The sequence below is a fragment of the Procambarus clarkii genome, chromosome 1 (genome assembly GCF_040958095.1).
Source record: "Procambarus clarkii isolate CNS0578487 chromosome 1, FALCON_Pclarkii_2.0, whole genome shotgun sequence".
Classification (NCBI taxonomy): Eukaryota; Metazoa; Arthropoda; class Malacostraca; order Decapoda; family Cambaridae; genus Procambarus; species Procambarus clarkii.
This window is the reverse complement of record NC_091150.1, coordinates 35,770,011-35,788,002: the sequence shown is the minus strand read 5'-3', so window position 1 is coordinate 35,788,002 and position 17,992 is coordinate 35,770,011. Positions and strand designations below refer to the sequence as shown.

At 44.7% G+C, this 17,992-nt stretch overlaps 1 protein-coding gene across 3 annotated transcripts in view; it reads left to right on the top strand.

Moving 5' to 3' along the window:
* LOC123768665 (uncharacterized) overlaps positions 1 to 5,850 on the top strand; it is a 75,371-nt gene extending 69,521 nt beyond the window's left edge. For all 3 annotated transcript variants that reach the window (XM_045759370.2, XM_045759453.2, XM_069333290.1), the window contains one exon: positions 1,853 to 5,850. In XM_045759370.2, coding sequence (XP_045615326.2) covers positions 1,853 to 3,083 — 1,231 coding nt within the window. In that variant the 3' untranslated portion in view covers positions 3,084 to 5,850. The remainder of the gene's footprint in view (positions 1 to 1,852) is intronic.
* The last annotated feature ends 12,142 nt before the right edge of the window (positions 5,851 to 17,992 follow it).

Below are 17,992 nucleotides of genomic sequence, written 5' to 3'. Positions count from 1 at the left end.
GCTGGGGTCGTTCTTGCCCTTGATGGGGTGGTGCTGCTTCTCCGGCCCCGACCACGACGGTCTCCGGGTTTGGAGTCCCTGTGTCCTCTTTTACCAACTTCGAGGTCAACTCCGGAGCTGGAGTCCCTGGGGCAGTTCGTTGTTGCCTTCAACATGGTTCTAACAGTTCCTACGACGGCGCTTGAACCAATCGTATTGGTGTTTGCCTTTCCATTGAAAACTTTAGGCGCCGTGGAAAGGGAGGGGGGGACCTGCTGCATGGGTGACAGCTTCTCCCCCATATCAACCTTCCCTGGGTTTGCGCCCTGGCGAGGCCACTCCAGACCGACAATCAGAGCGCAACTCCATAGTCTCCTTTTTTGCAGGGATATTCCTGCGCGGGCCCTAAGCCTCTGGCTGGCCCACTCCATAGTCTTCTGAGACTGATGGATGCCTATTACTACATACATATACATATATACATCTATATACATATACATATATATACACATATACACACATATGCACATATACGCACATACAATTATGTCTCTCCTACGTTGACAAGATAAGATAGCTGCTATAGAAACTAGTGTGTTAATAAGCACTTAACCACTGAAGATGATTTAGGAGCTTTTACAAGCTCAGGTTATAGTTACATCACATTGTATACCTGATGTATAACATAGTCAATTGTACAAGTCCACTATATCAAGTGTTCCACTATTCATATAGTATATACAGAGTTCAGCATATCTCAGCCCGGGAGAGCGAAGGTCAGTCAATATGGGACATTCTACAATATAATGTTCAAGAGAGTGCATGTTTTTCTCTTTCACAAAGTTGACACATTGTGTACTCGACATTTGGGTTTTGAGAGAGCTGCCAGATACGTCTATATCCCAGGCGTATTCTGGCCACTATAACATCACATTGCCGGGTTCTTGTTCTATTAGTCCCATATGTGAATGTCTCCTCACAATATTTATCATAATGTTTAATGCTACAACTTTCAGGTCTTTGTGAATTTGTTAGGTCAGTAAGATTTTCATTAGATATTTGTTTAAGTATTCTCTTTGTCACTGCTAAAGAAACACTCATATCAATTTCTACTACTGATCTACTACAGTCTGTCTTTGCAAGCATATCAGTGGCATGCTCTGAGATACCAACATGTGATGGTATCCAAAGGAATTTAATTTCAAATCTGTTTTCTTTTAGTTAAAACATTCTTTAGCTAAAACATTCATTCGTATATTACTTACTATTTTCTGGATGTTACTACTATGTGCGTTCAATGCCAGGACTGAACTCTGCGAGGCACAGTATATAAGTCCACTCCCTTTGTTGACCAGACCACACACTAGAAGGTGAAGGGACGACGACGTTTCGGTCCGTCCTGGACCATTTTCAAGTCGATTGTCACTCCCTTTGTCTTTTAATATTTCAGTGACAGGTATATGCCTGCAATATATGTTCGGTTCGAGTTGTACTTGCCCAATTATTGACGCGCTTCATTGCTGTATGTACGAAAGAAGATTGTTTAAATATAAAAGCTGTGATGGTTGTCATCCTCGCTAACACATTTGCTACATTCTAATCAAAATGACCACATACCTGTATATTTAGGTAATGTGAACAACTTTCCCAATTACTGTGTTGCGGAAGAATGAGAAAAACCCTTCATCTCAAGAAAGGTTGCAATCATCGTGATATATTCATAAAACGTTATTTCTTCACGTATTTCATAATGCTCGATTTTTTTTTACGTGAATATTGAAAGAATTATCATTCTGTCACAATAATTCTGAGCCAATATAGACGGGGAGAGTTCCCAGCGGACTACTAGACGATGACCATGCTTCTGTTGCAGGAAAATGCCGCACGTGCAGCTGGGAGTTGGTCGACACTTGGGAGCGTTGTGGTGGCGCAAGATGGCGTCTCCCGCGCTCGACGTCGACGAGCTCACCACGGATGACGTGATGGCGGCCTTCGAGGAGCTCCTCCGTCACCGGTACAGCCTGGAGGGCCCGCTGTGGTTCCTGCGGCTAGTCACGCCGGAGGGGAAGAGTGTGCTAGATGAGACTGCTGGCCACAGTCACAAATACGTGTGCATCTTCGGCTTCCACCACAGCGTGAGCGACGGGACTACCAACATGCAGTTCTGTAAGGTGTTCGTCCAGGTGCTCGACGACCTTCTCCAAGGAAGAGACGTCGATATGTGCTCGGAGGGACGTTTTGCCGAGCCATTCCACGATATTTTGGCTGACGCTGCTACCTCTCACCTCTCCCTCCTCTCCCTATTCCTAAGTCGATTTTATAAAGGAATTTTAAGCTACGGTGCTTATGTTCGTAACTTTACGCGCCTGTTTCCCATGCCCACCCACAAGGTGGCGGAAACTCACATACTGCACTATGAGCTCGAGGAGACGACCTCCAAGAAGCTGTATCTTCGCTGTAAGATGGAGGGAGTGACACTCAACTCAGCCTTCACCGCCGCGGCCAACCTGGCCCTCTACCTGCTCATGTCCGCCAGGGGACACTCACTTAAGGCTACACAAATTAACTGCGTGCAAGTCGTCAACATGCGCCGCTATTGGCCGAAACCATTGCAGCCCAACACGTTCGGATGCAACATCTCGATATTAGACTTGGATTTCCAAACGGAAGAAAAGAATCTGGAGGAGTTCTGGGAGTACAGCCGGCTGGTTCACTCCAATATATCCCACCACCTCACGGTCACTCAGCGGGCCCTCACCGTCCAGCCCATCAGCGAGAGGCTCAAACTAGTGATTGGCAGCAACTTCTGGTTGTCCCGGCTGGGTCTGCCCTCCACCAACAACCACCACTACTGCCTGACCAACATGGGCGACCTGAGAACCGCCTTCCCCGGCACCGGCGACGAGGTGCAGGTATCCAAGGTGCTTCGCTCTGTCTCCTGCCACTTTATGCCCACACTCTGCCAACACACACTCCAAACCTTCCGTGGACGCCTCTGCTACTCCCTCGACTATTACACTCAAAAAATGACGAGAGAAACCGCTTCCCAATACGCTGAGGAGATCCTCAGGGTCCTCACTTCGTCTATCCACGCGCCCAACTGAGCCTCAGCGGACATCTTCCCTACTAAATGGTTTTGTTGCTGTGACTTGAGAACGGTTCTCGTAACGTGGGTGAAATGATCAACATCACATCCTGTTTTATTTTGTGGGACAAATTCATGCTAAATATCATATCATGCTAAAATATTAGTTAGCATTAGTTAATGTTGAGTATCTCGTATAATAACGAGCCATATACTTGTTCCGCCGACAGACCCAGCTGGGTGCACCTCCAACAGACCCAGCTGAGGCGTCGCTTCCCCTCATAATTAAGGCCTCCAGCCAGCCTCGCTTCCCCATGGGAAACTCTTGAAAGGTTTCCTTGTGTCATAACAACGTATTTGGGTCTTCCGCTGCTCGAGTTCCACTACAGATTATCTCTTTTGTGATGTTTCCTCAGCATCCCTGTAACGTCATCTCCGGTCCACCCGTACTGTTACTTCAACCCGTTACATCTCACAAAACCCACGTTATGAACTATTAATATTATAAAAGTTGGCCTAAGATTGCGCGTGTTAGGGACTACGATTGCTTACGTATACTCCAAGTCCACTACGGGCTCGCCATAGCCCGTGCTACTTTGGAACTTTGTTCCAAGTAGTTGAATCTATAACAACAACAACAACATGTATGCCTCTAACAGGTTAAGTTAGGTTGATGGCTAGGATGTTGCAGTTATGATATAGTATAACAAGAGTATTAAAGTTAGTCTTTTGCTATATATCGAGAATTGCAATAAAATCTAGAAGACTTGAGATAAAAGTGAAATTTACACCAGGTATTCCATCCATCATCATTCAGTAAGATCAGCAGACTTCTTGAGGTTACTGCTGCTAGCCTTTGGCTCGTCTACAAGTACCTCTGGGAGTCTGCACCATCTGCTGAAGATGATCTGACCAAAGTTCACTCACCTGGGCTCTTAGGAGACTCGAACCCTGGACCCCCTCGCCCGTCTGAGTCACTGACCAAATGTAAACATTGTCAGCAGAACACTACGTCACTCTGTTATTGAATGTAAACAAAATCTCGGATTTCAGAGATAACTATTCCAGATGTTCAAGATGTTTGTCCTTCATTCAAAATGAAATACTACCAGATATCTTAGCCAGCCATTTTCCCTACCCTTTTTCTATCCCTTTCTGCTAAACCTTCCTGTACTTTATAGAATAGAACATGTGATAGAATATTCTTTTATAGATAGAATATTTTCTATATTCATATCTTTTCTCTTATTCCTTCCATTAATTTTATTCTTACGTTTTCTGTTAGTCTTATTTTTTTCTCTTATTCGTTCCTTTCATCTTATTTTTACCTTTCGTCTTTGTTTTTCATCTAATTCTTACCTTTTATCTTATTCTTTCTTATCTTCGTCTCTCTCTTACCTCCTCTCACCTTTCCTCTCACTCTCATCCTACTGTTGTCTCTGCTGTTTTCTCTCTTTCCTTACTTGGGGCTGGACGGTAGAGCGACGGTCTCGCTTCATGCAGGTCGGCGTTCAATCCCCCGACCGTCCACAAGTGGTTGAGCACCATTCCTCCCCCCCCCCTCCCCCGACCCATCCCAAATCCTTATCCTGACACACCCCCCCCCCCTTTCCAAGTGCTATATAGTCGTAGTGGTTTGGCGCTTTCCCCTGAAAATTCCCTCTGCCACTTTCTATCCTTCCGGGCTATTCAGGCCCGTGCCACTACCTCTTGGGTGGCATCACTCTCGTTCCATTTCACAACTTGACGAAGAAGAGTTCAGGATGGACTGAAACATCGTCGTTTCAGTCGACGAATCTTCATTTTCAGTCGTAACTTGGGATACCAATTACTGTGACTTATCATGTCTGAAACTGTCCAAAATGTGCCCCCACACAGTCGGTATAAGACACGATCATGACTGCACACGGTCGCCGCTAACTGGAGGAGATGTGTATGGTGTGTGATTAGTAATTGTGATGCTGGTTCACCACAGATGTAAATTGTGATGTTTAAATTAAATTGGGGAAACTGTTGTGAACCGGTTCTTGGTCCAAGTGTGTTGGGATCAACAACTGTGTATATTCCCTATATAATAAACTGTATGTCTGATACAGTAAACATTGTATAGTTTTGATACAGTAAACATTGTATAGTTTTGATACAATAAACATTGTGTATCTCTGATAACAAACAGTGTATATATCTGATAACAACAAACAGTGTATATCTCTGATAACAATAAACAGTGTGTATCTCTGATAACAACAAACAGTGTATATCTCTGATAACAATAAACAGTGTGTATCTCTGATAACAACAAACAGTGTATATCTCTGATAATAATAAACAGTGTTTATCTCTGATAACAATAAACAGTGCATATCTCTCTGATAACAATAAACAGTGCATATCTCTCTGATAACAATAAACAGTGTATATCTCTGATAACAACAAACAGTGTGTATCTCTGATAACAATAAACAGTGCATATCTCTCTGATAACAATAAACAGTGCATATCTCTGATAACAATAAACAGTGTATATCTCTGATAACAACAAACAGTGCATATCTCTGATAACAATAAACAGTGTATATCTCTGATAACAACAAACAGTGCATATCTCTGATAACAATAAACAGTGTATATCTCTGATAACAACAAACAGTGCATATCTCTGATAACAATAAACAGTGTATATCTCTGATAACAACAAACAGTGCATATCTCTGATAACAACAAACAGTGTATATCTCTGATAACAATAAACAGTGTTTCAAGAGAAGCAGACCTGAACACACTCAGCATTGGTATCACTCCTCCCCTAATACACCAACTCTCCTGTTGTATATTAATACATCCTGGTGTATAGTTACAAAAATACATCACATCATAAAACACTCAAAAGATCAAGGAAAAATAATTACAAATAAAACAAAAGAAGTAACATAAACCAAAATTGTCTTCATTATCCTTCCCGGGAATAAAGAGTGATAAAGGCGCATTTCTATTAGAAATCAAGGCGCGGGAGATTTCAACTCGACGCAGGTAGTAATCCCCAGTATTATTAAGGCGCACCCGCGGGGCTCTTGAAACTTTCGTCCCTATCCAAAATGTCCCTGGTTGATACCTGGTTGATACCTGGTTGATGGGGTTCTGGGAGTTCTTCTACTCCCCAAGCCCGGCCCGAGGCCAGGCTCGACTTGTGAGAGTTTGGTCCACCAGGCTGTTGCTTGGAGCGGCCCGCAGGCCCACATACCCACCACAGCCCGGTTGGTCCGGCACTCCTTGGAGGAATAAATCTAGTTTCCTCTTGAAAATGTCCACGGTTGTTCCGGCAATATTTCTTATGCTTGCTGGGAGGACGTTGAACAACCCTATCCCTTAGCATTGTCGGCAAGTGTGCTGCATCTGTCCACAAGTTTACGAGACTTAAGACATTTCCCTTATCGTCACCACACTAAACCCAAGACCATTAGGCTGCACAACACATTACAACACAGCCCACAGAGCAGGACCCGCAGCGGCCGAAGGATGTGCCTGGCGCTGATTACAGCCGTGCCCCTAATCACAGAGACACAGTCCTTGGGAGAGCAGTCGTCCCGAAACGTCCTTCCGGGGGAGGGGAAGGGGGGGCGGGGGAAGGATGGAAGGATGCTGGTCAAACGACGTTGATTATATAACGCTGAGAAACGTTAATCCTGCGTTGATTTACCGTTGAGATTCCATCGTCCACGCGGTGGTCGAGTTCGCACGGTGCCAAATACTAACGCAAACACAGCCTCACAAGTAACGGTAACGACTGCCATGCTAAACGCTTCTGCAAACATGCGCCTTCCTATTGCAAACGTTGCAGCAGTGTGACAAAACTTGTGAGGAGTATAATTGCAGAGACAAAGAAGGATATGGTTCCATATACATTCTAGTGACACAAGATCTTACCACCGGTACCCGTCTCGTTGCCCTCACCTTGAGAAGTAGGGAAAGGACAGGGGGAGGAGGAAGAGACGACTGAGAGACAGGGAGGAGGTGGCCAGTGAGGGGTGAAAGTACCAAGGAAGGGGGGAGGGGGGAAGTGTGAGGAATGGTGGGGTGGGGGGGAGGAGGAAGGAGGAGAACGCATGATTGCCAGGAGGGGGAAGCAGTCAAGGACGCACGTGTTAGGTTTGTGTTGTTGTCACAGATGTTGTCACAGGAACTACCACAGGTGTTCGATGGTGATGTCATTAGTGTCGTCACAGATGTAGTCAAGACTGGGAGTCGTCACCAGTCTCCAGGCAAGAAGTGGTGTACACACACATTATGACCACCAAACTACACAGCAGAAGATGAAGAACCGACGACGCTTCGGTCCGTCCTGGATCATTATCAGGTCGTTGTGGTCTACACATTTAGCTGCTCGTTTGACCAGTGTGTGTGTGTGTCCAGCTGGAGGATCAGGGGAGCTGGAACACGTGTCCCATCTACACCACCTGTCACCCGTCACCTACCCGTCCACCTCTGTCACTGTGACTCGCAGAGTCACAGTGACAGAGGTGGCCTTAAATGCACATAGAATTTGCATTTGCATAGAGGCCTGCATTTAAGGCCTCTTGGCCTTAAATAGACATAGAAGCAATACCTAGAAAATACTCAGTGATATTCGAATGATTATTTTAGCTGCTAAAGAAAACTGATTTGAAATTCCAGAACCCCAGAGGGTGCAGTAGTACCACAGGTTGCTATTCTTTTAACCATGTCGTGACCCGGTTGTCTAGAGCGTGTGTCTGGGAACACGCAGCGCAAAGGTTCGAGCCCTCATCACGGCTCCTACGGATTTGCTCAATAATAATAATAATTAAAAGCACCACCTCTGAACACCACCCTGGTACCATCCGTCACCTAACTGTCCGAACCAACTACCTCTAAAATTACCCGTCTATGTCAGACATCCAACCCCCCCCCCCCTCAAAGTTCCTGTCCAAGTCAGCCCTAACTGGCTACCTTTTCTGTTTATGCAAGTCCTCACCCGTCATATTTTCCGTCAACTCCAGTCACCAACTATCAAACTCCCCCGTCAACAACACTTATCAATAACGGTGAAAGTTCGAGACAGACTCTATTTTGGGACAAAGCAACTGTTCCATTTTTTTTACACAAGTTTTTGTTCGTCTAATTAAAAAAAACAGGAGGAAGATATCAACAGTGTAGAGATGTTGTGCTCAGTGACGTGACCCGTTGGTGCTCAGGATATTTGCAGGAGAAAATGTGTGTATACGAGGATGAACTTGATTCCCTTCAGCAAGGTGATGAGAGCCACACGGGACTCCTTGTGTGTGTGGAGCTCTCTCTCTCTCTCTCTCTCTCTCTCTCTCTCTCTCTCTCTCTCTCTCTCTCTCTCTCTCTCTCTCTCTCTCTCTCTCTCTCTCTCTCTCTCTCCAGCAGCTGGACATCCTCAGAAATATTATCAAGCGGTATCCTCCCCCGCGATAGCAGCCACATAGTAAGGACTGACGACTTAAATGCGAGCACAGCACACAGTATATCCTCTCACCACCAAAGATCACATTCACTAAAATAAAAAAATCTACCACTTACGGGCTATTTATGTTCGTGCCACCTCTTGGGTGGCTTAATATTCATCAATCAATCAATCAATCTCTCACGCTCTACTGTATTTCTTCCCCCGGGTAACATAACAGACGTAAGACCCACCCTTCATTGTTTCAAGCGTAGGGTCGACATGAGTTTGGGTGGAAATAAATATGAGCTGCCATGTGTAGGCCAATAGGCCTTCTACAGTTTCCTTGAGTCTTATCTTTTTATGAAAATACTTCATCTGAGGGAATTGTATTTCAATATGGACAAACAACATCCTCGAGAGAAACAGTTAAGTGGTGCCACGAGACACGACTTGTTGAAGAGGTCAGCTGGTACAAGCCGGGGCTAGCTGGCATCGTAAACGTTTCTACTTCCTCCTTTATTATATGTGCCTGCAGGATCGAGCATTAGCTCTTGGACCCCGCTTTTCCATCCACCGATTGTCCAATGCAACGGCTCCTGACCATGTAATTTTCCTATCATATCTGCTTTCAAAATTATATATGGAGTTTGCATCTACAACCTGCTCTATTAGTTTATTCCATTTCACCACTACTATTACGCTAAAAGAAAGTTTTCTTACATCTCTATGATTACCCGCCAAACACACACCGAAACTACGACGTTGGTACAACGTTCGAACAAGTTTTAACCCCTCCTAACCAGTTATAACAATCAATATAGCAAGTTGTAACAACGTTCTAATACGTCATAAACACGTTAAGCCTAGATGTAACAACTTTATTACAAGTTGTTACAAGCGGAAAATAGAGACAGTTACGGTTTGTGTTTCCAGGGTAGTCTATTAGCATTCATTGTGAACATTTCCTCTTTTTCCGCTCTGGCAATCCTCCTAAGTATTGCATACGTATTTATTACGTCCTCCTCTTATTATTTTTCTAGCGTCGTCAGGTTTAGTTCCTTCAGTCGCTCTTCATAACTTATCCTTTGCAATTCTAGGACGAACCTTGTTGGAAACTTCTGAACCTTTTCGAGTTTCCTTATGTTTTTTTAGGTGCGGGCTCCACAATGGGGCAGCATACTTTAAAACTGGTCTCACGTACGTGGTGTACAGCGACCTAAAGGCCTCCTTATTTAGGTTCCTGAATGATGTTCTGAATTTTGTTAGTATACAGTATGCCCGCTGATATTATTCTATTTATATGAGCCTCTGGAGTAAGGTTTGGGGTTATGTCCACTCCCAGGTCCTTTTCCCTAGTCGTTACAGGGAGGTAGTTTCCCCTTTGTCGTGTACTGTCCCTTGGTCTCCTGACTCCTGCTTCCATTTCCATCATCTTACACTTGCTGCTGTTGAGCTTCAGTAGCCATTTCTCGGACCAACTCCGCAGCTTGTTTAAGTCGTCCTGGAGAATTTTACAATCCTTATCTGTCACAACTCTTCTCCTTAATTTTGCAACGTCTGCAAGCATTGACATATAAGAATCGATTCCTGTCGATAGGTCATTTATATAAATGAGAAATAGTATGGGTCTCTACACCGATCCTTCAGGCACTCCACTTGTTACCCTACGCCAGTCTCCGACTTCTCTGACTCTTGTTAGGTAATTCTTTCCCCCCTAGTTAGTGCTCGGTTAGTTTATGCCCTAGTTAGTTTTTTTCCCTTTACTCTCGCGTGCCTCTCGAGTATGTGCACTAATCTCTTGATGGGATACTGTATCAAAGGCTATTCCACAATCCAGAAATATGCAATCTGCCAAACCTCTCCTGTCTTGCCTTATTTTTATTACTTTACCGTAGAACTCTAGTAGGTTCATCAGGCACGATTTTCCTTCCCAAAAGCCATGTTGATGTTTATTTACATGCCTATTTCTCTCCAAGTGTGTGTGTGTACTCACCTAGTTGTGCTTTCCGGGGTTGAGCTATGACTCTTTGGTCCCGCCTCTCAACTGTTAATCAACTGGTGTAAAAATTCTGGAGCCTATTGGGCTCAATCAAATTTACATTTGAAAATGTGTATGGAGTCAGCCTCCACCACATCATTTCCTAATGCATTTTAATTGTTAATACTCTGACACTGAAAAAAAATTCTATTGTCTCTGTGGCTCATTTGGGAACTAAGTTTCCACCTGTGTTCACTTGTTCGTGTTCCATCCATGCTAAATAGTTTGCATTTTTTCGTCCTGTCAATTCCCCCTGAGAATTTTGTAGGTGGTTATCATGTCTGCCCTTACTCTTCTGTCTTCCAGAGACGTGAAATTTAGCACCCGTAGCCTTTCCTCGTAGCTCATACCTCTCAGTTCCGGGACTAGTCTGGTGACCAACCTCTGAATCTTCTCTAATATTGTCTTGTGTTTAACTAGGTATGGACTCCAGGCTGGAGCTGCATACTCCAGGATTAGTCTGACATAAGTGGTATACAAGGTCCTGAACGATTCCTTACACAAGTTTCTAAAGGCAGTTCTTACGATGGCAAATCTAGCATATGCTGCTGATGATATTCTTTTGATATGGGCCTCTGGGGACTAGTTCGGTGTGATATCAACCCCCAGATCTTTCTCTCTATTTGACTCCTGCAGGATTTCACCTCCTAGATGGTACCTTGTGTTCAGCCTCTTGTTCCCTTCACCAAATTTCACTACTTTACACCTTCCTGAGTTAAACTCTAGTAGTCATTTTCTAGGCCATTCCTCCAGTTGGTCCAGGTCGTCCTGAAGTCTCTGTCTATCTTCATCTGTCTTGATTCTTCTCATAATTTTTGCATCATCAGCAAACATTGAGAGGAACGAGTCTATACCCTCTGGAAGGTCGTTTACATATATTACCTGTTACCCGTTGAACAGGACGGGTTCAAGCGTAGAGCCCTGTGGGACTCCGCTAGTGACATCTCGTGTGTGTGTGTGTGTGTGTGTGTGTGTGTGTGTGTGTGTGTGTGTGTGTGTGTGTGTGTGTGTGTGTGTGTGTGTGTGTGTGTGAGAAAGAGAGAGATGGGACCCCGGTGGAGTCCAGCCCCGCCCACCCCGGGTGGAGTCCAGCCCCGCCCACCCCGGGTGGAGTCCAGCCCCGCCCACCCCGAGTGGAGTCCAGCCCCGCCCACCCCGGGTGGAGTCCAGCCCCGCCCACCCCGGGTGGAGTCCAGCCCCGCCCACCCCGGGTGGAGTCCAGCCCCGCCCACCCCGGGTGGAGTCCAGCCCCGCCCACCCCGGGTGGAGTCCAGCCCCGCCCACCCCGGGTGGAGTCCAGCCCCGCCCACCCCGGGTGGAGTCCAGCCCCGCCCAACCAAAGAAATCTTGCCCCACAACCACCAAGAGACAGGGCGGTGAACGACCAGGCTGGTTGCCAAGCCTATAACTGGTCTAACCAGTCGTGATTTGGTTCCCGTCTCACCACACGATTGCATAAAAAGACAAGCAAATTGTGTTCATTACAGACCTACTCATTCAGAGGGCGCTACGCTCTCTCTAGTTATGGTACTGGTCAAATAAAACCCCCTCTGGCGAAGGCTTCCCTACTGCTTGCTGAGCCAAGGCTCTCTGGCGTTCGAGTCTCCAGTGGTGCCCCAGTGGTACACAAGCAGATGTTATCTCTTATTCCCGTTAGGTTAGAGTTGTTTAAAAGAGTAGTGATGAAGTAGAGGGATACATACTTTTATCATGTGTTAGGACACTACTCACTACAGCCTGACCGATTAGAAACTTTTAAAGTACTCTATCAAATCTAGTAATCTACCACTACTAGAACCTCTGCCTTCCACCACAAGAACGTTACAAAATCTGCCACGTCACTTACCCAGTTATTCACCATTGAAGACTTTCACATCAACCGTATATATATATATATCTCATCAACACTGGGCGTATCTTTCAGTCAAAAGCAGCACAACCCAAGCGACGAGACAGCCAAGAAAACCATACACAGGAGGCATGAATACAGCTTAGAATCATAACACATTCATACCTGAGAGTAACATGGTTAACTTAAACACGCTAACCATCCAAGGATGACTCACAAACACGCTAACTATCCCAGGATGACTCACAAACACGCTAACCATCCCAGGATGACTCACAAACACGTTAACCATCCCAGGATGACTCACAAACACGTTAACCATCCCAGGATGACTCACAAACACGTTAACCATCCCAGGATGACTCACAAACACACTAACCATCCCAGGATGACTCACAAACACACTAACCATCCCAGAATGACTCACAAGACACGCTAACCATCCCAGGATGACTCACAAGACACGCTAACCATCCCAGGATGACTCACAAACACGCTAACCATCCCAGGATGACTCACAAACACACTAACCATCCCAGGATGACTCACAAACACACTAACCATCCCAAGGAGATAACGTTTGGGAGTTTGTATCATATATTTTTGTAGATTCGACTAAATATAAACTCTGTCAGCAGAACTGTTGGCATACTTTGCATCATTATATAATGGATATAATGGATATAATGGATATAATATATAATTATATATTGGATTATATAACAATCGCGGAATTCTGAGATAACACCATCAATGGAGTCCAAAAAATGTGTAAATTCTTCATTCATAATGATGTGCTGCTGGGAATCTCAGCCAAGTATCCAAAGTTTGGTTAGTGTAAGTGATGCCTGCATTAGTGTAAGGCTGCCGCCCAGTTGGGCGAGTGTGGAGCAAGACTAGTAACTGTGTGACTGATAGATGCATTTTTTACATAGATGTAAACTGCCTTGTATAGTCACTGTTGTAGACCTCTTCATGAAACACTCGGGATATAAAATGACTGTTACATGTATTTTGTGTATATGTATCTGTATACATGTGTATATGTGAATGTAATATTAACAATTGTGTAACTAACTTCAGAAGACTGCCACTGCTTAGCTAAACTAACTATGGGGTTCAGTTCCTGAACCTATTATGTACCTCTGTAACTCTTTCCACCACCGCCCACGGGATGGGTATTGGGCGCATAATAAAGGAATCAATCAAATCAACACATCAGGGAATCTGTACAAGAACAGTGATAGAGGTGAAAGCGAAATGGGAGAAACTTTCTAAAATAATTGGTGATTGATAATCTATAGGCCTATTATGCGAGGACATTCTGTACGAGAAGAGTGGTTTTAGGCTTATTATTTAAGATATGTATTTGGGGGAGTGGACATAGGTCTATTATTCAGTGAAGGTATGTTCTAGAAGAGTATAGGCCTATTATTAAAGACCTATTATTCAAAGAAGATATCTACTAAAGTGGATATAAGCCTTTTAATCATGGGAGATATGTATTAAACAGCTTATAGGCCTATTATTCAAGGAAAATGTGCACTATTGTGGATATAGGCTTATTATTCGAGGAAAATGTGTACTATTGTGGATATAGGCTTATTATTCAAGGAAAATGTGCACTATTGTGGATATAGGCTTATTATTCAAGGAAAATGTGCACTATTGTGGATATAGGCTTATTATTCAAGGAAGATATGTTCCCTAGATATAGGCCTATTATTCAAGGAAGTTATATACTTTGGACCAAATTCCAACAACAAGTTGTTTACCTGTCCCAGCGAGCCTGGGGCCCAGAGGGTCGTCGCCCGGACAAGGAACTACCTGACGAAGACAAGATAAATGGTAAGATAACGAACCAAGGTAATACCAGGTCGCAGGAACACTACAGTAGGCCTAGAGGCCCACGAGAGGCAGAAACACTGTAGTAAGCCTACTAAGCCATTAGGAAGTAGATCCTGTTTACGACCCATTTGCTCCCCCACGCGTAGATGACATCACTCTTTATGATGTTATGAAGTCACAGGCGGTTGTATTCACCTAGTTGTGCTTGTGGGGGTTGAGCTCTGCTCTTTCGGCCCGCCTCTCAACTGTCAATCAACTGTTACTACTATTTTTTCCACACAAAAACACCCTCAGGAAGCATCCCGTAACAGCTGTCTAACTCCCAGGTTACTGCTAATTTACTACTAGGTAACAGGGGCATCAGGGTGAAAGAACGTCTGCCCATTTGTCTCTGCCGGCGCCGGGAATCGAACCCGGGCCACAGGATTACGAGTATCGCGCGCTGTCCACTTAGCTACCAATCCCCCTATTGTCTGGGTCTAAATTGTGTGGCATTTATAGGGTTTCTAAAGACAGGAGTTTACATTTTAAAAAGAAATGTTGACTTAATCAACTTTATGGTCTTCTGGCGTCCTCTCTCTGGCATTCTCTCTCTGGCGTCCTCTCTCTGGCATTCTCTCTGGCATTCCCAACGTCACTAAACTGATGTACTAAATTGCCCGACCCTAACCTAACTGAGGACCCACGAATAGAAAACGAGATATCACGTCAATTTTTGCGAGCCGCTGTGATTTTTGAATACACAAATTTTTCGGCCTTAGTGGATATAAAGGTGAAAATGGTGTGTAGAGTCTGGGAAAGGACTGGTATTCAAGAGCCTTTAACTCTGTTGAAATGTCAACCTTTTAAGTTGTCTCGTGTGAGCTTTCTATATTTATCTTTGGTCACGAATATCGATAATATCTGCCGCTGAAGGATAACATAGAGCGGTGTGCCAAGTGCCAAGTGCCAAGTGCCAAGTGCCAAGAGTTTCTGCGGCAGGAACACAAATCCACAGTCTATGGTCGTCCACACTACGCCCGACACCTATCCTCTTATTCAGTCTATGGTCGTCCACACTACGCCCGACACCTATCCTCTTATTCAGTCTATGGTCGTCCACACTACGCCCGACCCTATCCTCTTATTCAGTCTATTATCGCCCACACTACGCCCGACACCTATCCTCTTATTCAGTCTATGGTCGTCCACACTACGCCCGACCCTATCCTCTTATTCAGTCTATTATCGTCCACACTACGCCCGACACCTATCCTCTTATTCAGTCTATGGTCGTCCACACTACGCCCGACCCCTATCCTCTTATTCAGTCTATGGTCGTCCACACTACGCCCGGCCCTATCCTCTTATTCAGTCTATTATCGTCCACACTACGCCCGGCCCTATCCTCTTATTCAGTCTATGGTCGTCCACACTACGCCCGACCCCTATCCTCTTATTCAGTCTATGGTCGTCCACACTACGCCCGGCCCTATCCTCTTATTCAGTCTATTATCGTCCACACTACGCCCGGCCCTATCCTCTTATTCAGTCTATGGTCGTCCACACTACGCCCGACCCCTATCCTCTTATTCAGTCTATGGTCGTCCACACTACGCCCGGCCCCTATCCTCTTATTCAGTCTATGGTCGTCCACACTACGCCCGACACCTATCCTCTTATTCAGTCTATGGTCGTCCACACTACGCCCGACACCTATCCTCTTATTCAGTCTATGGTGGCTGAAGCCCAACCCATGCCCAGGCTATGGTCAGCCAAGCTGCGCCCGACTTCAAAGACCTTGATATGCTAAGTCCTTTAACTATTTCCTCTACTGTTTAGCCACGTTGTGTGGGATGAGATTATAGGCAGGTTATTACTGGCTCCGGTTATAAGGGCACATGACGCCATAACAAAAGAACGTTCAGTTGGTGACGTTCTGATGGTTAGTCCACGTTCAGGCAGCATTTTAGTGCGTTAAATTTGTACAGATATACTGCTATAACTAACTAGTTACCTGCGCAATATAGCCAAATTTTATTTAATTAATGCGAGCTAAATTTGCAGGAATTGGGTTGCAACACCGCACTTGCTGACCAGACCACACACTAGAAGTTGAAGGGACGACGACGTTTCGGTCCGTCCTGGACCATTCTCAAGTCGATTGCATAACCACCGCACTTGCTAACATATACAGGCCTCATGCATTAGTGTGTTGAGTGTGTTTTTCCAGTAGTCATAAACATCACGTCAAGACTTCCCTTTTTTTTCGTACGAATTTATTTAATTTTTAAACACTCAATAAATTAAGTTAATTTTTTAGTATCCATTTTTGTCTCACAGCTGGATTACAACCCGTCCTCATAAACAAAGGTTAAGTGTTCGATAATGCAGCCGCCAAACCGCCTGTATATGAATGAAAAGCACTTTACACATAACCTGTCCTCATGCCAGGCTCGTTAAAGCAGCGGAAGTACCTCCAAGACGCAGTCATCAATTTGTACATATTGTCCATTAAAAATAAGCTCGTTCTCGGATATAAATTGATATTTTATACATTAACTTTCGAACACTGAAAACTGGACACCGTTCAGGCTTGTTCGCATTAACTTTCAAAGTATAATTAAGCGTAGGGTAAGTTAGGTGTCTAGGTTCTGTTGGAGATTATTTGTATACGAAGTACGTGGGTGAAGCTTCCAGCGCTGTGATCCGAACAAAAGTCGTCAGCAAATCACTGTTAATAATCACTGAGAAATAATCGAACGTCATTAGTTCCGAGTCGCGTGAAAACCGGTTTTCAAGGTTTTCAATTATAAACAAGTGGTTTAACGGCTGAACTGACGATCATTTGGCCTTGGTCGATGAGAATGATTAACTTCGTTAACGAGAACACAACACACACACAGTTGATGACGTGGGAACATTTCTCGAACAATGCTTCGCTGACGACCTCTGTTCGAACCACAGCGCTGTAAAAGCCTCACCCACGTACTACAAATACAAATAAATTACCAACAAAACCTAACCTAACCTTCGCCTAATTATGCCCAGCATCTTAGTATCTAATAACATTAATCAATAGCCGAGACAAAACACACTTGAATTCACAGAGCGTAAATAATTATTTGAATTATTATTCACATTGATGACTGCATGGGTGGTTGAGGTTGACGTGTTGGATGAGCCCAGCCTGAGGACGGGTTAATGTCTCCAAGGTTCCCGCCTCACAAGCAAGATATTCGTTCCGTACTTGTCTCTACATTGTGTCGTCTTACCTTCAGGGCTCACACTGTGTCCTCGCTACACCTCTCGTCCTGTTACACAGGGTTCCCCTAACAGACTTTTTCACACTTGACAGCGATGGGTTTTGTGGTGGGTTTTTTTTTTAATAGATGGCTTTTATCTTAGTTGCTTCGTAATGCTTGCTTGACAACACTCCTGCAAGAACTGGATTTGCTCCTTCAGTTTTTTTGGCTTCAACCTTCAAGGTAACTTACAACTTAATCAACTCACGAACGACACTAATCTCCACGGTGTACTGAGGTTCGACACTCCCCTCACGAACGACACTAATCTCCATGGTGTACTGAGGTTCGACACTCCCCTCACGAACGACACTAATCTCCATGGTGTACTGAGGTTCGACACTCCCCTCACGAACGACACTAATCTCCATGGTGTACTGAGGTTCGACACTCCCCTCACGAACGACACTAATCTCCATGGTGTACTGAGGTTCGACACTCCCCTCACGAACGACACTAATCTCCATGGTGTACTGAGGTTCGA